General features: G+C 40.2%; 3 protein-coding genes across 3 annotated transcripts in view; 2 read left to right on the top strand and 1 right to left on the bottom strand.

Annotated features, from left to right (window-relative positions):
• Positions 1 to 674: 674 nt before the first annotated feature.
• LOC131438721 (uncharacterized) lies at positions 675 to 2,394 on the top strand. The gene is made up of 2 exons (XM_058608928.1): positions 675 to 810; positions 1,142 to 2,394. Exon 2 carries the CDS (start codon positions 1,185 to 1,187, stop codon positions 2,250 to 2,252), a length of 1,068 nt encoding a protein of 355 aa, XP_058464911.1. The 5' UTR covers positions 675 to 810; positions 1,142 to 1,184; the 3' UTR covers positions 2,253 to 2,394.
• Positions 2,395 to 6,520: 4,126 nt separating this feature from the next.
• LOC131438358 (peptidyl-prolyl cis-trans isomerase H) lies at positions 6,521 to 7,544 on the bottom strand. Its single transcript, XM_058608353.1, has 3 exons — positions 7,290 to 7,544; positions 7,050 to 7,226; positions 6,521 to 6,993 (listed from the first exon to the last, which is right to left on the bottom strand). Exons 1-3 carry the CDS (start codon positions 7,371 to 7,373, stop codon positions 6,700 to 6,702), a joined length of 555 nt encoding a protein of 184 aa, XP_058464336.1. The 5' UTR covers positions 7,374 to 7,544; the 3' UTR covers positions 6,521 to 6,699.
• A 417-nt stretch (positions 7,545 to 7,961) lies between these two features.
• LOC131439269 (uncharacterized) overlaps positions 7,962 to 23,704 on the top strand; it is a 115,104-nt gene continuing 99,361 nt past the window's right edge. Inside the window, exon 1 of the mRNA XM_058610077.1 lies at positions 7,962 to 8,141. The gene's annotated coding sequence lies outside the window, so the exon portion shown is untranslated. The remainder of the gene's footprint in view (positions 8,142 to 23,704) is intronic.

Raw genomic sequence — 23,704 nt, 5'->3', positions numbered from 1 at the left:
GTTAGTCTGTGCTTTTAACTTCATTTTACTCGCTAAGAAAAAAATTATTCTTCCGATTGATAAATTAAAAATAAAATAAAAAGAAGACGCCGATATTGCAGAAACTACTAACATTCAAGTATTTTGTAGTAGTCGTGTGTTTGTGACGCCAAACCAGAGATGCCATTTATACAGATTTATCTGCATTATACAGATTTTTACATACGCATACAGAATACAGATTTGATACAGATTTCCTAAATTTTTTACGAATTTCCCAAGAAGCAAAATAAAAACTTTTTCGTATGAGCAATCTATTAGTATTTGATTGCAGTGACGAGAAGCAAAGTCTTGGTCTCATTGAATCTACCATTCAACAGCCGTAATGTGTTGGAATAACATCTTTAACATCATTTTATTGTTGAAATTTAATTCTGTTAGTGAATACAATACAATGAAATACAGATTTTTTATAGAAAGTAATACAGATTACCTATGAAAATACATGGCATCCCTGCGTCAAACTCACTTATGATAGCACCATTACTTCACCAAAGTACTAGTTACACCACTACACAGTACGAAGAACAGACTGTATAGGTAACATCACTAGTAATCCAGTTTGGAACCGTACCTATGTGTGCGTGAAATAGCTTAGAATTCACTGCGGCTGCCGCAGTGCGGCAATACCCCTTCATTGGCAAAACAATTGTGCAGAAGAAGCCATAGTTGAAATCGTTCTAAAAGCGGAAACAACGCTTGGTTATAATCCTGGATATAGTATTTTTAGATTGCTCCTGATATAGTTAAAAAAATCAGATTATTTTTCGGGTAAGTTGTTTATGTTGTAATTGAGGTATTATCTATGACTTAGGCATAGGAAATTCATTAGAATGCATTCGAACATAGTCTTTAGTTGTTTTTTTAATAAACTTTTGCTAGTAAGCACTCGTATATGCTTATAATAAACGAAAGCGCCTTTCGCAACATAATGACATAATGAAAAATGATAAATTAATAGCACGACTTCACTCTGAGTAAAATATAGTGAAAACAGTTAAAGCTGCCTTATGCTCTTTATATTCATTTATTTCCGATTACGATAGGATCCGTAAAATTCAAAAGCGATTTCTAGTTACAGTGTTAGTGTTTACGTTTTCAGGTACCGGCAAAAACAGAAATACAACGTAACGAGTTTTTCCACGATGAAAAGGCGACGTAATGAGTCCCTGAACGCTAAATTCGGTACGGCCCACAACAGAAGCATTATGACCAATGCTTGGATCGAGGAGCCATCTGACTTAGAGGAAAACATTTATTTTGCAAGAAATTCAACAATGAGAGGCAACAACGAGTCGTCCATGTTCATGTCGATGTCATTCGCTTCACTACAGGTCCCGGAATGTACTCCAGCTGACGGCGAGGATGATCTAGATAGAAGATCCTTCGAACAGTGGCGCGATATCCTCGAGGCATCCATGGCATTCTCGGGAATCATAGATGAATCCATACAGATTACTGTATTTCGCATGAAAGCGGGAAGAAAACTGATGGAAGTTCTGGAAAGTACCGTATCGAGCAACAACGCACCGGACGAAAAAACGAATCCGTACTCAAATGTAATGTATAGGCTTGAAGAATTTTACGGTTCTCGTGATTACGTGCTATTACAACGCCAAAAGTTGCGATCGATTACTCAAAACCCCGGTGAGGGTGATGTTAAATTTGTAAAGCGAGTCGCTTCAATTGCCAAGCTCTGTGACTATCCCAATGAACAGACGATGGAGGCAGTAGCCGATGTAGTACAATTTCATGCCTCGAACATCAAGGTGCGAGAAGCCGGTCGTAAAGTAATGCGTAAAGGCGGTTCAATAAGTGAATTATTAGACAAGGTTAGATCGGCAGAAATCGAACGTCAAAGCGAGGAATTATATGCTAAAAATCATCAGCACTCTGATATAGAGGTTGCAGCCATTTCATACGGAACTGCGCATCAATTCGATAGATTCAGACACAATTCAAATAATCAGAGCAGAGATAGTTTTCATCGATTTCGCGATGGTAGTGATGAGTTGCCTGCGAAGGTGCACGACGCGCGACGTAATGACGATCAATTCGAATCAGTGACCACCGAAGAAAATAACGCATCAATTGGAGGAGAGCCTTCCGACAACCATATGTCCGTGCAAGATACTGTATCTACAAGGCCCAGAAGACAAATTCGTAAACCTTCAAATTTAAGCGATAGGTATTTGTATAACATTTTTGAATGAGAGTAGAAAAAGAGAAGGATGTAGGGATTGAGGGTAGTTATAGAAAGAGATAGAGAGAGAAAATAAGAAAACGAGAGAGAAAAGGAGAAACTTATGAGCTAAATAAAAATCTGGCAGTCTGGTTATTGACTTAGAATAACAATGTTGTGTTTGTTAGTGACAGTTCCGAAAAAGAGCTCCTCGAGATACGACAGGAGCGAAACCAAACTAACGTCTGCAGGGAGAATCAGTGGAATTTCAATTCTCATTCATTCATAGATATATTGAGAATCTGTTACGTTTGGTTATAAAGAGTGAATAAAATATGACAAAGCGAAGTAATTACATCCCACAACCTCTTTGGAAACCAAAACTACTACGAATTCGAGCACCAACAGGTAAAAGTTATTGTGAAACTATTTTCTGTAATTTTCGATTCTCACAGCTTCGGTTGAATATCGACACTGCATACTTTGGGATTTTCACTGAAAACAGTAAATGACTGAAAGGGCGAATGAAAGAAAAAATACAATTTTGAAACTACTCTCCCGCTTATGTCATTAGCGGCCCTTTCAAGAGAATTATTAATGTCATTTTTAATGATCACTGAGTGAATTTGTCTACATATCATTCCAAATTTGCATGGAGAACTCGCCATTACTGCACCTTACACGTTCATTAAAATGACATTATTTTTTAGTAATGATACATTTAATGATCGTATAAGGTCCCCTATTGACATGGATTTCGTTCTCATAGTTTGCAAGCGAGGCTGAGAGTGACAGTAATTTCTCGTCATTCTTCGTCTATTTGAGTCAATGAAAATGACTTTCATCAGCTTATTAGAAAATGATTTTATTAAATGAGCTGCCGATGCATCAAATTCATCTTTGACAGCTGCCGTGTGTTTGTTTTGTTTTGCAACTGCAAATTAAAAGTTGAGAAATGACGAAAAAGTACCTATTAAAAACGTGTTCCACAGCGAAAAGAACTAAAAAGATTGCCCTGTTGCGTTTCCAGCATCAAGGAGCGTATTTGTATAAATCTGTTTATAATTTGTATAAATCTGTTATCTATTATCATATTTGTATAAATCTGTTCAGTATGAGGCGACTTGCAATTTTAAAATTCAAATGATGAACCTCTGATGAACTTTTAAACTGTAAACACATACACGGCGATTGTCAAAAAAAGTTCATTCTGTTCATTTTTGTGAGGTTATGTTATGTTCGTGCAAAATAGATATGCAAACAAACCACTGATAGCTGTCAAAAGATGAAGTTGATCGGCAGTTCATTCGTGTCATCATCGTGCAAAACCTAATCGGATTCATCGAGCACCCAGGGACGAACAGTCGAACTTTAAACTGGAACACACTTCGTTAGATACAAAGTAAAACCAATTTTCATAATCCTAAAATCAAAGGCCTATTAAATTTTACCCAACTTCGGCTACATTGGTCTCCGATTCCGGTTTCGAAAGTACTGGTAAATCTATTTTCATCACCTCAAATTCAAATAAGAGGACTTATGATCTCAAACAAAATTACTGAATTTTATTCGAGTTCGGCTTCCAGTTCAGGAATTAGATTTTAGAATTTTAAACAGCCATAGAATATGACAATAGGAAAAACCTTCTAAGTTGTCTAAGTTATGTGCAATGTTGTTTCAATTTGTAGGTCATCTTAGTTGATGACCGTTTTTGGTTTTACTGATTCCGGTTCCGAAAGTACCGGAAATAATTATCGAAATTTCAAAACGAAACTCTCAAAGAATGCTTAATCGATGTTCACACACAAATCTAAGTGGATCTAATGGATAATTTTTTTAATTCCATACAAAACTCCAAAATTGTTCAACGTATGGTTTTAGTCTTGTTAAGACGTAGAGTAGTCTTGAGCTAGTTTTAAATTTGATCAGTATCTAACGGTGAAAAGATGGGAAAAATTACATGTGAATTCAATTATGTAATGAAGACCGCAGAAATGTTACCGCAGAGACGGTACTCGAACTCGTAGCTAGCTCCTAATCGGGGAAATTGTTTTGCCAATTAAACTACCCTCTATATGAAGTCACACGAAAAAAGAGCTCAATTGACCGCTTGAGAACCAAGCATGCTTCGCTTTACTTAGCCACCAATTATAGTCCTATATCTACACAGTCAACAGAAAACAAACACACACCGCTATTCTGATTTGCCGCCAGCCAATGATTTGAGATTTTTGTTTTTGTCTCGTTTGCTGCGTATGGGGTACATAAGCCTTATCATCTATTTGATGATATCAGCTGATATGTGGTAGCACCAGTGACGATTGTGATCTCGAACACAATATATTGAAGATAAATCAAACCTTTGATTGACTTTCAACGATTTATTGTAGTCTTGTTAAGACGTAGAGCCATCTAGAGCTAGTTTTAAATTCATTTTGATCAGTATCTAACGGGGAAAACAGATTGGAGAAACGCGGTAACATTTTTGCGGTCTTTATTACATAGTGGCATTCACTTGTCATTTTTCAAATCTGTTTTCCCCGTTAGATACTGATCAAATTCAAGTCTAGAAATGTTCTTTTTGACTCGACTTCCGATTTTGAAATTATAGGATAACAAGTGATTCAAATTTTAAACTTATTCAAAGGTGCAGAAAACTTGCGGGTAAGGTCCAACACTTTCGAAAAATCATTTGTTTTTTTTTCTGTATATTTTCTTATAGAAAAACATTTCAAGAAAATTCTGTAAATTTTCAAGCCTATTTGAAAAAAAAAACTGGAAGTTATGGGTCTTTATCTATGCTTATCCCATTCGGCGAAGAAGCAACAGCTTGACGCACAGGCCCAAGATTTCTACTTCGATTGACTTAAAAACTTGACAAAACATTCTTTGAATGTTTTATAATAACAAAATACAAAACAAAAAAATGATTTTTTGAAAGTGTTAGGGGTCCCGAGAACATTAGATTGTTTCCTTTGATCTGATAAACTTTAAACGCGTTTTTTCGAAAGTAAGTTTTGAAAGTCCGTGTTCATCGTCATTCAAAAACTACTTCACCAATTGTTTTCAAATTTTGCACACACTTTCTACATGTAAAATACTTGACCCCAACGTTTTTTGTTACTTTGGGGTGGTTTTACAGCTACAAAATGGTGGATTTTTATGTGAAAAATCGTAGTTTCAACTTTGAACAACCACCAAAAATTAAATAAAAACAATCAAACAAAAACGTTGTTGTCTAGAAAAACATCTACTACAGCTATTTCGCTTTGATTTGTGCAGTCCTGATTAGTCTCCACTGAGATACAGTGGACACCGCAGATCACGATTTCTAAGGAGCGTCCTCAAAAATACTCTTTCACCGCCATATTTCTCAATATTTTTCGAAGATGTTATGTTGTACGAATGATGCTTTTTATTATGTAAAACATTTAAACTTATGTTTTGGAACGATAGCTTCAAAAACAACAAATAATCAATAAATTTTCTATCGGCTAAATAAAAGCACAGAATCAACTCACTAATGCAAGCTTATGCGCATCACCCACGCATAAGGAATCAAGATGAACCATATCTCAATATCAGCAAAGATTTTGTGTGAAGTAAAGTCAGTAACGAATGAATCTCATCGGTAGTGATCGCATTTTGATGACTTTATTAGCTAGATTTTTACAGCCATAATTTATATATTTATTTTATGAACTAGCAATAAGAAAGTATGCTTCGTCCTAGAAAAAGTGAAGAGGGATTTTCCAGAGTGAGCGACGGTACTTTGGAATCAACAACGTGGTTGGAATGGTCTGCGATGAAGAAGAAACCGTTCGGACCGTTACTGGTTTATTTACGGTAGGCGTGCGATAGTAAATTTAAAATAGCTATTCGGCAGATTATAATCATATTTTTGGCGATTGAAAAAAAAACTAGCAAAAATATCCGTTCTAGGTGACAGGCGTATGAAAAAGAAATAGACGTTTCGTGTTAGCCTAAGGAAATGGAAAAATTCATATGTAGGAGATATTATTTTATGCGTACTGCGTTGAATAATAACACAATGAAATTCAAGGCGAAGTTAACTCTCGTTCTTTTTATGAATCGTAAAAAGCATTCACCCCACTCTCTAAAAGCCCAACGGTTGAATGTGGCTTACTGACTTACTATTAGCATTTCACCTACTTTCAACCTTAACCCTGGTGCTGGTGAGCATGCTCCCGCTCAATGGCACGTGTCTGCATTAGATTAGGAGGGATCGAAGTGAAGGGCACGGATGGTGATATAATTAGGAAAATATATTATCCTGCGTTTTCTATTTTGCGGCTGCTACTATATTATTTTCGCGTAGACTTGTTTTTGTTTCTATTCTACAAAGCAGTACGGAATTAACCGCTGTGCCGTGCTATCTTAACAATTGATATAGTCCTAGGTACTTATGATAATTTTTTTACCGAAAACTTCTGCCTGACTCGAGCCATTCGTCTGTTTTACATTTGACCGCACTGTGAAATAACCACGGGCAGTTTCGGTTTGTTATTGGGGCCTGTTGGAACGTTTTCAATCTTTCGCATAATCAATAAACCGTCCAGTACTCGACCGAAAACTACGTGTTTGTAGTCGAGAAAGTTACACTTTGCACAGGTGATGAAAAACTGACAGCCGTTGGTGTCTTTTCCACTGTTGGCCATCGATAATAACCCAGGAGCCTCATGTTTTAGTAAGAAACCTTCATCCGGAAAAGTATTATTACCGTAAATACTCATGACACCAGTTCCATCACCCTGTAAACATAAAAACGGATTGAAAATGACTGATATTCGTGCAAACCGAGACTCACATTCACAAAATCTCCACCCTGAATCATAAAGTCTTTGATTACACGATGAAAACTAGAGCCTTTATAACCAACCGGCACTCCATCCTTTTTGTACTCGCCGGTGCAAAACTGACGGAAATTTTCACATGTCTTCGGCACTACATCAGCAAATAGCTCAAACACCATACGACCGATTTCCTGCAGAAGTGTATAATTGCAATTCAGATTCTCTATTCGATGTTCCCGAACAGAACAACCTACCGAAGTTCCAACAGTGATATCCATAAATACCACCGGATTGTTAGGATGCCGCAACTGAGCTTGCATTTGATTCCAGGTTGGCATTGTAGCTTTGATCTTTATCACAAAATATCGCGCGAAATAAATGCACTGTTACTAATCTACACTATTATACAGAACAGTAAAATCAACTATTCGGACAGGATAAATCACTCATTCGCAACTGGAATGCTTCCGTTCTGAGCGAGGTTCTGTTTACAAATGCGCAAACGAAGAACGTTTCAACAACGACGCGGAAAGCATCGAAAACACAGTAGTGGACGGGTTCCCAGATGGACAATACATTACTGAAGAACACCAGATTTTACTTCCTAATTAAATTTCGATTTCGACAATAAATTTACAGCATTATTTTACGTGTAGTTTTGTTAATGGTGAGTCATCCGTAAACAATTACTTTGAAGAAGAGTTTCCGATAAATAATGATCGTTTATCATGGGCTAGTAATGAAGTTCAATTCCTTCCAACCTGGCATCCATGTCATTCGGTAATGTTAACAGGGTTAACAGTTTTGCATAATTTGACGTTTCCATTTTCGTACAATCTTCTTCTCAGCTGCCCACTGGTTTTAACGACTAGGTTAATACACTAGTGATATCCTCCTTTTTCTTCGAAACCAACGACGCTCCTGCATTGTTTTTGTTTACGCGGCTGATAATACGAAACGTGTTTGTGCTGTTCGTTTGGATTCAGTGGCTCTTATTATAAAAATATTATTCCTCTGTTAATAATACTTGTTCTAAGAACGGTGTAAAGTTTGTATTGTGAACGTTTTATTGAATTGAAAAACCCGACGAAGAGCAATCGCTATTGGTAAGTGGCAGTTATTTCGTTTTCTATTGTTCCGAATCAAATTTGTGATTTAAAATTGTGTGATCTAAATTTTATTTAATGCCTGATAGAGCTAATTCCGTTATAATAGTTATGTTTCCGACATTGTCCAGCAAATGTTATCTTAATATGAAAACCGTGAGACAAAACGGTTTGTAAATATTTGATTAGAGCTATGATCAGATGTGCTACCGCCTACTCGCTGTTTTGAGGCTTTTCTTTCATTCGTTCCTTTTATTGTTTTTGAAACACAAATCGGTACCAACATGTGATAAGGGCGTATTGTACGATAGGCCCTTTCAAAAAATTAATTTATAGTTTCCATCACAATCAGAGCATAAAAATTAATCTGAGGGCTTCGTTCATTAACCAGACGTATTTGCGAGCGAATTGCAGAAAATTTAATCAGCATATGCCCATATGACAATTTGTTGTCCCTGGCAATGACGATATTATGTTAGGTTCGCAGTGCCATCATGCCGTTTATAATTCTCCCATCGAACTGAAATTTCTACTTTCACTTCCGGAAGGAACGAAGAAAGCTCAGTTCGAAATACTTTGAGTACGGGCATTGTTTGTTGTTGGTTTTTCAGAGCGACAAGCGTTCATTTGAGGAATATTTGAAGAATTTCGTTCTGTGACGCAAAAAATCGATTCTGAAAGAATATCGTACACTCAGGCAAAAAATATATGGAATTTCATAATGATTTCGTATGGTTTTTAGCCACAAGAATATTGTATGCGAATCATAAGATTGCCTTATGAAGTCACGAAAATTGGAATTCCAATAAAACGCCTTATGAAATTCATACGAAAATTTTAGGAACATTGTGCGAAATTTCTATGACAAACATAACTTCTCTCATATACTGTTGAATTCATAAGTTGTTCGTATGAAAACTATAATAGTGATAGATGAGATGTATACTGCAGAGGTATATTTTTCATATTAATCTTCTGAAATGGTGATTTTAGTGATTTTTGATGCATCATAAGATTTGCCTTATGATTTTCACTACTCAATTTGCCTGAGTGTATAAGTAGTTAGATGGAATCGTGAGGGGAGTTATTCCTTATTGATTTATTTTAAATCTTAGGTATACCAAAAACAAACATAAAAACAGTCATGTGTCGTCTTTTAATGTATGTGCCTGAAAGTAGTCGATTCAGTGAAACAATATTTGAAAGAAGTGTCGTTTTTTAGCAACAGCGTATATGATCTTATATACCAGATTATACTCGCATTTCACTCCAAGTTTAATTAATTTAACAATTGACTACTTTTTCTATCTTAGTTGTGTTTAGGTTAATCTATTAAAGTTCAAGGAATTCCATTTAATAATTGCATCCATCGTGAAGATAGAGATTCACATTTATGGAACTTTAAGAAAATCACGAATCATCAAATAACCTGCCCTGTTCATTCGATGCTCATACAATTGAGCAAGTGGTTCGAAATAGTGAAGCACATGAATCAAGTAGGCTCTGTAAAATTTCCACACAAAAATGGTCGTTGCGCGCCAAACAGAACAGAAGCCAATTCACTGGTTCATTCCTCGAAAAAATGTTGTCGTTGGAATGTTCTTTCAATAAGTCGATTGTTTCGGCCGCGGTATGACAAGTGGCACCATTCTGTTGAAATCACATTTCGTCCACATCCATATCTTGTACATTTGGCAACAAATATTAATTGATCATGATTCTGTATCGATTCCCATTCGCGGTAACGCGTCGTCCTTCCTAAGTTTTAAACAAATAAAGACCCACCATCCCACAGACCGCACTAAGTAGTACATTTATCGGGATGTACCGAAATTTGTTAGTTACTTTTTTATGGTGCTCTCAGACGGATGAATATGGTCACCATTAGATTCACAAAGTGTTCTATAAACAGTTTTAATTGAACACTGATTCTGAAAATAAATTCCCACGATTTGGAAGCGTTGTTCTGGAGTTAACCTTTTCATGATGATTTGCCAAACAATACTGAGTAGATACGCAACTTTACACTGTCAAAACAACTTTCAGACAATAGAAATATCCCTATTAAAAAACGAACCTTCTAAAAAACACCCGTTATATAGATGAGTAATATGAGAAAGGTGGATTAAAACAGGTTTCTACAAATGGCACTTTCCTGAATTATCCGAATCATTCGTTTTCTACCTCATCACTTCAGATGAAGGATTTTTTCCAACACTCTTTGTTCTGTATTCCTCCCAGCATCGTAAATCGGATCCACATGAAAATCGGTCTAGCCATCGATGTGAGTTGTTACCGTTACCGTTATTTCCGGAATTGGAAAAAAAGATCTGGTATAGCCGCAGTTAGCTCGGTATAGCCGCTTTTTCTGTATATACAGATCACAGATTTTTGATGGCGTTGATTGAAAATTGAATTATGGTCGATTTAAAATATATTAAATTATGGTACTGTTGTTTCTCGAAGTAAAACATTTATACTGATTTTGTGTTAATTTAGGAAAAAGGATAAAACTTACATACAAGAAAATATACAGGTGTCCTGTCTGCTAATAAAGATTTGTCTATGCTCATTTTTTCTTGCAACTAGTGTAGCGTAATTCCTTATGGTTTCAAAAATTCCTGATGAGATGGTAATTGCGGACTCGGTCATTACGTAAGGTAGTAAAAAAGAAAGATTGCCAACTGCATTATACCTAATAAACTAAAGTGAAAATAATCAGACTAATTTCTCACTTTCAGATAGGATTTTGAAATTTTTTAATCAAATCATCGTATCGAGAGGATAAAACGCAAATTCAGACCAAGAAAAGTTTTGGTATCTTTTTTTTTTTTATATCGTTTATTTATACCCGGTTTTAACCTAGTTGCGGTCGTTCACCGGGTTTGTATCGTAATGGGAGGGGGGGGGGTCTCAGTGGGGTGAGGGGGAAAATGGTTTGGGGGGAATTGGAGGTGGTGTATGTCTTGACAAATCTTCAAAATACATATTATGTTTAGGTTATGTCTTATGGTGGCGCGATATGGGTCGAGGTGTGGAAGCACTAGTGTTCTAAAAACCCCAGACTGGATCCGTTTGATTCGTGGTGACTCTCTGCGTTGCTCCGGCTGTCGGCCGCGGGGAACATCCCCGGGGCCCGCCCCGGCGGATGGCCGCTTTTTGGTTTTGGCGTTGTTCGTGAAATGATATAGATGATACAGTAATATTAGAATTTGTAATTTAGAAATATAGGAGGGATGGTTAATTTTGGTGGGGGTGGGTGTATCTGGTGGTGGATGGGGGTGAGGAGAGGTGTTCCTCGGCAGATGTTAGTTCGCTGTCCTGGGTTAAGATCTTATTAGTTCTGCGTCATAGATGGTGGAACCGTACCTTGAAGACCGGGCGGATGTTAGAGATCCGGCGTAAATTTGGAGTTGCGGAGGCGGTGTCTATTTGTGGCCGAATTTAGGACAGGAATCGTTTTTTGGTGATTGGTTGTGGAGGAGGGTAGTTTTGGGTTAGGTTGCGGGGGGAGTTTGGTTAGGCGGTGGGAATAGGGTTTTGGGTTAAGGCAATGGGTTTGTGATACGAGAGGTAATAGGTGTTTGGGAGGAGATCTGTCGGGCAAGAGTCCGGGTTGCTATCCTGTTGAACTGATGTGTGTGATTGTCATGGGAGAGTTATGATAGGGGTTGTTCGATGGGTTATATGGAGTTGAAGATATTGCCTTTTTTGAGAAGGAGGATTAGGGATGTCTCTGCTACGGAATCATTCGAGAGGATGTTTCTGATGGAGGTGCTCATGTTATGCTGTACTCGGAGGTTTTGAAATTCCGGACAGTTAGTTAAGATGTGCTCTACTGTAAGCTGGATGTTACAGGAGGAGCACATTGGTGGGGGTTGCCTCGTGATATAGTGAATGTGGGTGATGCGAGTATGACCCGTCCGTAGCCGAGACAGTACTCGCTGTTCCCGGCGGTCAGGGCGATCTGTCCATTTTTCCAGATCGCCCTTTATCTTGGGCAGCAGGCCGTCGGACGCTCTCCAGTGTTGTACAAAGTGGTTGGTGAGTTTGGCCCTGAGATCCGTCAATATGTCGGCTGAAGGGACCTCAGATGCCGTCCGGCGACTTTTCCTACCTCTAGCCGCTAGTGTATCCGCATTTTCATTGCCCGGGATCCCGCTGTGTCCAGGGATCCAGCAAACCGTGACATTACTGCCACAGTATGTCTCAATCGCCTGGACAAAGGGGTGCCTGGATCCTCCCGTCTCGAGAGCGGTGATTACCGCTAAGGAGTCCGAGAGGATCACGGCATTAGACCCCGGGGGGATGATTCTTATACACTCGAATATGGCGGCTGCTTCCGCCGAGAACACCGAGCAGATGGGGTTTAGGCTGCGGTGAATGGAGGTGTTAGGCCCCCAGACACCGAGCCCGGTGCCAGAGTTTGTCCGTGAGCCGTCCGTGTAGAATAAGGCTGAACCTTTGAACTTGTCGGATGTGATTTGGTTGAAACATCGTTTTGCAACTGCTGGTAGTGGTTTGGCTCCTAGGGAGAGTGCCAATGAAGTGTCGATTCTGGGGAGATCCTGTTGGTACCAGGGTTTTTTCCAGACTCGGTGAAGGCGAGCCAGTTTAGGAAGTCTTTGTCCGGTGAATTCTTGGTACAAAGATTTGGTTATTTCCAGTAATGTGCAGTTGTTTCCCGATGTTCTCTCCAGGTAACCCATGGCTCTGCGTACGATTGTCCAGGCCAAGTGCCATCTGAAAGGTAATTGGCCCGACTCTACGCACGCCGCCATTGCTGGGGTACTTGGGAGTAGGTTTGAGGTTAGTCTAACGGCCCTGTTGTAGGTAGGACTGAGAAGTTTTGTGAGGTTGGCTCTGCCTATGGGCGTTGCCTCTAAGCCGTAAAATAGCCTACTCCATATTAGGGCCTTGGCTATGTTAATTCCCTGGTGACGATTCCATTTGGGATGACCGGAGCAGATGGACCGAATAAGGTTCAATCTGGACTCGCAATCTTTCTTAATTTGGCCAAAGTGGTTCGAGAAGTTTAAGTTTCGGTCGAAGGTTACGCCGATGATTTTGGGAGACTTCTTGAATGGCACTGTGATTTCTCCGATTTTTACCGGATGGTCTGTGTCCAAATGTTTTTTCCAACAGAAATGTGAGATGGTACATTTATTGGGGGCGATATTGAAGCCTACGCTATCTGCCCATTTACTGATAGCGTTCGCCGCCTGTTGGATTTTGTTACGGATTCTTTTTCTGGATTTGCCGGTGACTAGGATGATAATGTCATCGGCGTACACATAGATTCGTACCCCTTTCGGAACGTGTTGGAAGATGGAGTTAATTCCTACCAGAAATAAGGTAACGGCGAGTACCGAACCTTGTGGGACTCCGTTTTGTTCAGCGAATGTCCTGGATAGGGATCCACCTATACGGACTTGGAAGTTTCTGTTAGCTAGAAAGTCCTGTAAATAGGCACCCATTCGCCCCTTAATGCCCCAGTTAACCAGTTGTCGAAGGACCCCTTCCCGGTTAACTGTGTTATAGGCCTTGGCCAAATCGATCGATAAGGCGTCCACGTGTAACCCTTCGCTGATCGCTTCGTGTATAGAGTTACTCAGTGATGCGAGGTGGGTTCCTGTTCCCTTTCCTTGTCGGAAACCAAATTGCCTGTGATCTAGTAGATCGTGCTCTTCGAGAAATGTGACGAGGCGGCGGTTTACTAGCCGCTCGAGCGTTTTACCAACGCACGAGAGGAGGCTGATGGGTCTGAAGTTCTTGGCAGAGTGCAAGTCCGCGCAACCCTTGGGTATGGGAACAATATGTGCAGTTTTCCAGCTTGCTGGAATTTTTCCGGATAGCCAAATTTCATTGAATAGGTTCAGAAGGGCTCTGCGACCGGTTGGCGGAAGATGCCGGAGCATATCGTAGCTGATATTGTCCGGGCCAGTAGATTTACCTTTAGCGGAGTGTAGGGCGAAGTTAAGTTCCTCCGCGGAAAATAGGCTGTTCCAGATTTCGTTAGATCCTGGTTGGATGGACACAGGGGGGCACTGGGCGTACCGAAGTGAGTTAAGGAATGCCTTTGGTAGTGCCGTGTCTTCGGACAAGGATTTGAAGTATTGACCAAGATGATCAGCTATGATGACCGAGTTGGATGTGAAGTTGTCGTTAACTTTTAGGGCAAAGCCCTTATATCTACGTTTCCCTCCCAAGGCATTTACTCTTCTCCACAGTTCAGCTGTCGAGGAGTCTGCTGAGATGCCGCTAAGGAAGCCATTCCAGCTATCTACTTTAGCTTTGCAAATGGCTTCCCTCGATAGGTTTCTTTGGCGACGAAATTCTTGCGCCTTTGCTTCCCTATCTGGGTGCTCTGGGGGGGTTTTCTTTAGTGCACGGAGAGCCTTTCTGCGGGCTCTGATAGCATCGGCCACCTCTGGGCACCACCAGTGGACCGCTCTTTTGGGGGGTTTTCCGCTAGTTCGTGGGATGCTATCGTTGGCTGCTCCGAGGATTATGCTCTCCAGTTCCTCCTGGGAGAGGTTAGATTCGTTTCGAATCCTTCCTTCTACGGAGGTTTCATAGCCTTTCCAATCTGCGCGCTGGTGGATCCAAAGTCGGTGTCGAGAGGTTTGGGGCCGTTGCTTATCTATCGAGATCAGTATTGGTACGTGGTCGCTGCTACCGGTATCAGCCCAGGTGGACCAACAACAGGAGCCGACAATGTCTCGCGATGCTATGGACAAGTCAATGGATGACTGACACTCCCCCCTGAAAAAGGTGGGGTTGCCGTCATTCATTATGACGGCCCCGCATTCCTCGACAGTGTGTAGGATTTCACTTCCGCGGCGGTTGTTTTTCTTTGAGCCCCATGTATGGTGGTGGGCGTTGAAGTCACCCAGAACAAGGAAAGGGGGCCGTAGCTGTTGAAGAAGTTTCTTCAACTTTTTGCCCACTTCTCTGACTTCTGCTGGGATGTAAACGCATACCACGGTACATGGGGTTGGCACTTGTATTTTGACTGCGGTGGCAATCAGGTCGGTTGTGATCGGACAGGGGGAAGAAGGTATGTCTGTCCTTACCGCAAGCCCGATCGATTGATGCAGGTTCGTTCCTGTGTCAGCACTCCAAGAGTAGCGGTGGTTTAGCCACGAAGTTGGGTTAATATTTTGGCAAAGGTGCGTCTCCTGGAGTGCTATGACTACCGGATTGTGGGTGGCTATGAGATGCTGGAGGTCACCTAAGGCGATCCTGAGGCCATTCACATTCCATTGAATGGCCAGTGTGGTCCCATTCGACAAGCCGTCAGGCTCCGAAGAGGACAAGCTCGTGTTGGCAGAAGATGGTGGATGGGGTGAGGTGAGAGAGCTGGTAGAAGACTTGGAGAGGTTGTTACTGGTGTCCGGTGGTAATTGGGGCGGGCCGTCCAAAGGATAGGATTTTTGCTTAGCGTGTTTTCTGCAGCAAGCGGTGATTTGCCAAGAGCATCCTGGGATGGGACTAGAACAAGCCTCTCGATCCCGTGTGCGTTGTCTGGCGATGTTGGCGTTACTGGACGGTTTCGTCTCCCCGTCCTGGACCCGGTGACCCATCGAAACTGGTGGGGGGGCAGGTGCAGGGGGACGGGCACGTTGAAAAGTGCTCCTTCCGCTTTGTCTGGTCCGTTGGCCAGGTTGTTGTTGGCTGGTCGAGCGGCCCGCATCCGCTTCGTCCCGGCCATCATGAGAGGGCTCGGGGGAAGTCCACCGGTCGCCCGGTGTGGGTTGAAAGGGGTAGTGAGTTTCTGTTGGGGGTGTTGGAAGGGGGTATTGTAGGTTGGTGGTGGGGACTGGGTTTGTGTTCAGTGTAGAGGGGGAGTTTGTGGGATGGGCGGGAGGCGCAGATGTTCGATTGGGCGATGCCCGGATCGGTTCGGCGCCTCTCGTCCTCTTGGGGTTTTCTTTTGTATTTACTGTGTTGTTTTTGGGGGGTAGTCCCCGTATGACAGATAAATGTTAACCTATTGCATGTGTATGTGGGTGAGGGGTACTTAATCGGAGATATCTAATGTCATGGATTCGTGGGAGTTGGTTGGGGATAAATCACGGCTGGATATGTCAATGTCTATAGAGTTTGGTGGGTTTTGGAGGTCTGTGAGTTGATGGTTCATGGTTTGGTCGAGTGTAGGGGAGTTTTCGGTGTTGATTGGAGATTTGACGTTCTTCTTCTTTTTTTTTTTGTTCGCCTTCGGTCGGACCGGAGTCGACCCGCTCGAGTGATCTGCCTTTTCTTGTTTGCCTGGTGTTGTGTTGTGTTGTGTTATTGTGTTCTGTTTTGCTGTTTTGTTGTGTTGGGTTTTCGTTTTGAGGTGAAGTTGCTTTTTTCTTCTGCTGGGTTGGTTTTCGGGCGACAGTTGCGTTTGTTTGAGTCGACAAGGGAGTCTCCTTCTGGGTGGTGGTATTATTTAGTTGGTTTTTAAGCGACTGCATTTGCTGACGCATCTCGGCTATTTGTTTGCCAGCATCCTCGAGTGCCACGCGTAATTGTTTTATTTCCGAGTCCTTGGACTCAGATTGTTTTTGGGCACGGAGGGAAAGGACCTCGGCCTTGAGAAGCGCGATTGTCCTGTCCTTCTCGTCGCCCCCCGGGGTCAAACGGTTTTGTACCTTATCGGCATATGAGGATTCGGGCTTACTTTGCCTCATTAGAGCACGAGCTTCCGGGAAGGAGAGTCCCCTGTCGATTTTTAGCCTTACGATCGCTTCCTCTTCCATCCATTTTGTGCATTTACGGTCGCGGGTGGGGTGATCGCCGCCGCAGTTCACGCATCTGTGGGGGTTCAGGCACGGTGTTCCTTCGATGATTTCATGTGGAGTGCCACAAGTTAAGCATGTGCGTTGGTTGGGGCAAAAGCGACTACCGTGCCCGAACCGCCCGCATTGGTAGCAGATCATTGGAGACGGGTAATACGGTCGTGTGGCCGTCCGGATCAGACCGATTTTTACGTGCGTGGGGCGAACGGAACCAGAAAAAGAAAGTTCTAATAGTGGGGTGTTAGAAACGACCCCGTCCTTCCTCTTGGTTATCCGACGAACAGCACAAACGTCCTGTTCTCGGAGTTCCTCCAAGAGGGCGTCTTCACTCCAGTCAATAGTGTCCCGGTCATATATCAATCCCTGGACAATATTGAGCGTGGGGTGGGGGACGACTTCAACCCTTTGGCCATCAATTAGCTCGTTTAATCGTAGCAGAGCATCCAGGGTTTTTCGCGACGTCGTTCGAATCACATATCGAGTACCACGGGCCTCTTTTGTGGCCGTGATCGTTTTTAATGGATCAAAACCCAGGATTCTCTGCACTGATTTGGCAATGACGAAAGGGTTGGGGGGCAGACGCGCCTCCGCCGCTCCTTCCTGATTGATTGCACGCAGGACTAAAGTTTGTCGATCAATTTCGTCCCCAGAATTCATAAAATCAGGGAGACGACTACTCTTCGCGAGGGGGGGGTATTCTTCGGAGGTTCGACGTGGTAAGGCTCCTGACTTCGAGCCGGAGGCTATCGCCCCGTCCGGAGGGTCAGGTCCCGTCATTTTGAGGGGGAAAAAGGTAAAGGGGGGGGGGGGGGGTGGTTTGTGTTGTTGATATATCGGTTGGGGGCAATTTACAATCGGAAATAAATTAAAAGAACAAATAAAATAAATTAAAAAAGCAAAGAGGTAGACTCACTTAGGAGTTCCCAGTAAACACTCGTCTGTTACAGGCTCGGCAGATGCCGGGCTGGTCCGGCCGGCGGGTAGAACAGACGCCTTCGGGATCCAGCGAAGACCGGTATCCACGTGATCGGGACAGACACTGCTATCACGACCGTTAATCCGGTGGTCGGGTGAGTGACGGAATTCTACTACTATACTATAGAATTCTACTACTACTACGTTTTAACACTGCCGCTATTGCCGTCTATGCGGCTTCACTTTAGCCTTACAATGCACTACGCGTCCATGTAGTCTCGTCTCAAAATGGCTGTGCCGGGTGGCTAGACCCGTGCCCCGGAGCAAACCAGTATGGCGGCCCGGAGCACGTGGTTTACGGTTGTACACTATTTACTTCCAAATCTCGCTGATATCAACGGTGGATCGGATGGTTTTGTCACTAACGTGAATGCTAACCGTAAGCACGCACGAAACGAAACGGGTTGAATCAAAAGGTACCGTCGGTCGGTGGGAAAAGTTTGCTTCGAATTCTCACACGCGGCGGGTATATGGGCTGATCTACCGAAACTTTCACTCAGTGGAGCGAGAGAAAGACACGACCGATAAGCTCGACTGTTCGAACAGAACTGATTTTGGTATCTTTAAATCTGCTATCTGAAGACTTTTTTATTCCGCTCTGCTTCGATTTCTTATCACTTCCATCTACAGATTTTCAATACAGGTTTTTGATCCCCCGCAAAGCTAATAAAAATCATTTTCATTGAGTGAAAAATAGACCTCAGCGAATCTGAGAGTGACAAGAAATTACTGTCACTCTCAGCTTCGCTTGCAAACTATGAGAACGAAATCCATGTCCAGTCAATGACATAAGTGGGACAGTAGTTTCAAAATTGTATTCTTTCTTCCATTTGCCCTTTCAGTCGTTTGTTGTTTTCAGTGAAAATCCCAAAGTATGTAGTGTCGGTATTCAACCGAAGCTTTGAGAACTTTCGTGAGAGAGAAAATGACAAAAAAAGGTTTCACAATGACTCTTACCTGTTGGTGCTCGAATTTGTAGTAGTTTTGGTTTCCAAAGAAATTGTGGGATGTAATTACTTCGATTTGTCATATTTTAGTCTTTCTTTATAGCCAAGCGTCACAGATTTTCAATACATCGATGAAAGAATGCAGACAGGTACTCTAGGTATATGGTATAAATTATCTATTGACTTCATGCAAATTTGATTTATTAACTGAATATAGACAGTCGGTGTTGAACAGTCGTTCGCACCGCACGCGTATAGCTCTTGGCTCCTGGAATTTTTTTTCTGGCTACCTAGAGTTTCATTGATTCAAGGCTTCAGTCTTTTTCAAGGCTACCTGAATCACTAACTAAGTGATACAAAGAGTGATATTAGAGTGACTAAGTGATACAAAGAGTGATATTAGAGTGACTAAGAAATTAATCAGCCTTTTTTAAGGCTAGCTAGGAGTCTAATCGAAGACTAATTTAGCCTAGTTAATTTAATTTAAAATTTCATTAATTTCAAAAATGCCTGCGTCCAACCGGAAAGGCAACAAGCCTAAGGCTAAAAATAATTCAATACGGAATAAATCACAATCCGTTATTCAACATTTTTCTAATAACATTCACGATCTTATAGAATCTGAATGTAAAAATAAAAGACAACGGACGGATTTCCCTTCCGTTGATCCTATGCCGTCTAACAATATTTACGAGATTCTTCCTGAATCCGATTGTAGCGACATAGAAGAAAATTCTTCAAAAATTCCCAAAATGGACGCTTGTCGTTCTGGGAAGAAACATCAATCTATGCCACCAGTGACGGTGATGATTTCCGACTTCATAGCATTCCGTACTGAGCTTTCTACTTTTCTCCCGGAAGTAAAAGTCTCATTTCAAATCGGACGAAGAGGAGAATGTCGAGTCTTGGTGGATGGATTGGAAGATTACGAAAGTCTTATTCGATATTTGTCCGAAAAACTTCATAAATTTTATTCATATGATATAAAATCAGACAGACCCTTCAAGGCTGTCTTGAAAGGATTATCAAATGATCAAAGTATTGATGAAATTAAAAATGAACTAAAAGAATTGCTTGGTTTTGCCCCTTCCCAAGTAATACTTATGAAAAAAAGAGCGAATGGTACTTCTAAACCACGCTCTGGAATTTCCCATGAACTTTACCTAATACACTTCAATCGAAGTGATGTAAACAATTTGAAAACTTTAGAAAAAGTACGTTTCATTTCCCACATTAAAATTCATTGGGAACATTATAAACGGCATAATCGTATTGCAAACTTAACGCAATGTCGTCGTTGCCAAGGCTTCGGTCATGGAACCAAAAATTGTCATATGGATATACGGTGTTTGAATTGTGGTAAATCGCATTCGAAAGACGCTTGTCCAATGAATGAAACCACTGATAAATTTTCATGTTCAAATTGCAATGGAAATCATAAATCCAATTATTTGAAATGTCCTGTCAGGGAAAAAATTTTAAACGCTCGTTCGCTTAGACAACAAGTCAAATCAACGACCTTAAATTTACAGAACATACCTGAAAATTCTTCTAAGGCACCTGCCAATTCGTCTTCTAACGAAAACAATTTATTGACAGGTAGATCGACCTCGTCATCATCTTCTTCTAATGTCAGTTATGCTGGTATATTAGGTAGAAATCTATCTCCTATTTCTTCTAATGTAAATAATCAAAACACAGGACCGCCTTGCAGTTCTTCTTCTAACGAAAACAATTTATTAATAGGTAGACCGGCCAAATCATCTTCCTCTAATGGCAGTCTACCTATAAATATTCCTTCAATGCCATTCGCTTCTTTAAATGAAGTCGATTTAGGCGATATAACTGAAAATAAAATGATCTACCTACAAGATCAACTTTTTCAAATGATCATCCAAATGAATTCGACTTCATCACTTTTTGAAGCATTTCAAATCGGATGGAAATTTGCAAATAATATTATAATGAATTTAAAATTTAACAGTGATGTTAAATAATTATTTGAATATTTTAAATTGGAATGCTCGATCTTTGAAATCGAGTGAAGATGAATTTTATAATTTTCTCAAAGTTCACAAAATTCATATTGCCATTGTGACAGAAACTTTTCTTAAACCAAATGTAAAATTGAAAAGTAATCCACATTATGTGGTTCATCGATTTGACAGGTTTACTGGAATTGGTGGTGGAGTTGCCATTTTTGTCCAACGGCAAATTAAACATCGAATTTTACCTTCTTTCAATACTAAAGTTATTGAAAGCTTGGGAATCGAAGTTGAAACCATTCATGGAATTTATTTCATCGCTGGAGCATATTTGCCATTCCAATGCACCGGCGAACAATTAAATTTCTTTAAAGGCGATTTGCAAAAACTTACAAGATATCGATCGAAATTTTTCGTAATAGGGGACTTAAATGCTAAGCATGTCCAGTGGAATTGTAGGCAAAATAACAGTAATGGTAAAATACTTCATAATCAACTCTCAGCTGGTTACTTTACAGTTCTTCATCCCAGTAATCCTACTTGTTTCTCTTCCGTGAAAAACCCGTCTACAATTGATCTGGTTCTAACAGATCAAAGTCACATTTGTAGTGAACCGATTACTCATGCTGATTTTGACTCAGATCATCTTCCTGTAACATTCAGACTTTCCAACGAAGCTATAATTAATCCAATTAGTTCTATTTTCAACTATCATAGAGCAAATTGGTTGGATTACAGATCTCACATTGAAAATCATGTGGATCATGAAACTATTTTAGAAAATTCTGCGGATATCGACACAGCAATTGATAATTTGAATCATTATATTATCGAAGCTAGAAATCTTTCAGTTCCCAAAGCTCAAACTAAATTAAATTCTCCTATCATCGATGACAATCTTCAACTGCTCATTCGGTTGAAGAATGTTCGTCGACGACAATATCAACGTTCTCGTGATCCTGCTATGAAAAACATAGTTAAGGATTTACAAAAAGAAATTAAACATAGATTTACTCTTTTGCGAAATGAAAATTTCGCTAAAGAAGTTGAACAAATTAAACCATATTCTAAACCTTTCTGGAAACTTTCTAAGGTTCTTAAGAAACCTCAGAAACCTATTCCTGCTCTCAAGGAAGGAAATCAAATACTTCTTACAAATGGCGAAAAAGCTCAAAAACTTGCTCAGCAGTTCGAGAGTGTCCACAATTTTAATTTGAACGTTGTGAGTCCTATTGAAAATGAAGTCTCACTGAAATATGATCATATTTCAACCCAAGTGTTATCACACGATGACATTATTGAGACGAATTTTGATGAAATTAAATCAATTATTAGAAAACTTAAAAACATGAAGGCTCCTGGTAATGATGGAATTTTTAATATTCTTATTAAAAATCTTCCCGATGTTGCCTTGAGACTCCTGGTTAAAATTTTCAACAAGTGTTTTTCATTAGCTTACTTCCCAAAAAGATGGAAAAACGCTAAAGTAATTCCTATCCTAAAACCTGATAAAAACCCAGCAGAAACATCAAGTTATCGCCCAATTAGCTTACTTTCTTCTATCAGTAAACTTTTTGAAAAAATTATCTTGTTAAGAATGATGACTCATATAAATGAGAATTCAATTTTTTTACCAGAGCAGTTTGGATTTCGTCATGAACATTCAACTACTCATCAACTTGTCAGAGTAACGAACATGATAAAATCAAATAAATCTTCTGGGTTATCCACTGGAGTTGCTCTTCTAGACATAGAAAAAGCATTCGACAGTGTTTGGCACAAAGGTTTAATAGCAAAAATGTCTGATTTCCAGTTTCCTATTTATTTGATCAAAATGGTTCAAAATTATTTAACTGATCGTACTCTTCAGGTTAGCTATCAGAATTGTAAATCTGAATTGCTACCCGTACGAGCCGGTGTTCCACAGGGTTCGAGTGTAGCTCCAATCTTGTATAATATTTTCACTTCTGATCTTCCAAATCTACCCGTTGGTTGTCAGAAATCGCTATTCTGTGACGACACAAGTCTGTTAGCCACAGGTAGAAATCTAAGAGTGATCTGCAGTCGCCTACAAAGAAGTTTAAATATTTTCAGTGATTATCTGTCAAAATGGAAAATTAAACCAAATGCAGCAAAAACGCAATTAATTATCTTTCCTCACAAGCCAAGAGCTTCTTTTCTTAAACCAAACAATAATCACATTCTCAAATTGAATGGCTTGGAATTGACATGGTCTGATCAAGCTAAATACTTAGGTTTAACGTATGACAAAAAACTCACTTTCAAGGATCACATTGAAGGAATCCAGGCAAAGTGTAATAAATATATTAAATGTTTATATCCTCTTATAAACAGAAATTCTAAGCTCTGTCTAAAAAACAAATTGTTAATTTATAAACAAATTTTCAGACCAGCCATGCTTTATGCGGTACCAATTTGGTCAAGCTGTTGTTCCACCAGGAAGAAAACGCTTCAAAGGATTCAGAATAAAATTCTGAAAATGATTCTGAAGCGTCCTCCCTGGTTTAGTACAAATGAGTTACACAGACTCACAAATATAGAACCATTAGATGTAATGTCACATAATATTATAAGCAAATTCCGACAAAAATCGATGCAATCTTCAATTGAATCGATTCGCTCTCTGTATTAGTTAGTAAGTTAGTATATAAGTTCCTTTTCCCCATTACACAATACAAGTAGGTTTAGAATTTTCCCTACACAAAAATCTCAGAATTGCGGAAGCAAATGATGTCTTCATGGTAATAACCAAATCATATATATATATATATATATATATATATATATATATATATATATATATATATATATATATATATATATATATATATATATATATATATATATAT

The sequence above is a fragment of the Malaya genurostris genome, chromosome 3, assembly GCF_030247185.1.
Source record: "Malaya genurostris strain Urasoe2022 chromosome 3, Malgen_1.1, whole genome shotgun sequence".
Lineage (NCBI taxonomy): Eukaryota > Metazoa > Arthropoda > Insecta > Diptera > Culicidae > Malaya > Malaya genurostris.
This window is presented reverse-complemented; position numbering and strand designations above follow the sequence as displayed.

Bases quoted from the DNA above. Each gene is read 5' to 3' on its own strand.
- LOC131438721 (XM_058608928.1), top strand. From the start codon at position 1,185: ATGAAAAGGCGACGTAATGAGTCCCTGAACGCTAAATTCGGTACGGCC.
- LOC131438358 (XM_058608353.1), bottom strand. From the start codon at position 7,373: ATGCCAACCTGGAATCAAATGCAAGCTCAGTTGCGGCATCCTAACAAT. The intron at 7,227-7,289 runs GTAGGTTGTTCT...ACACTTCTGCAG, and splicing joins ATATCACTGTTGGAACTTCG to GAAATCGGTCGTATGGTGTT. The intron at 6,994-7,049 runs GTGAGTCTCGGT...TTATGTTTACAG, and splicing joins AGGGTGGAGATTTTGTGAAT to GGTGATGGAACTGGTGTCAT.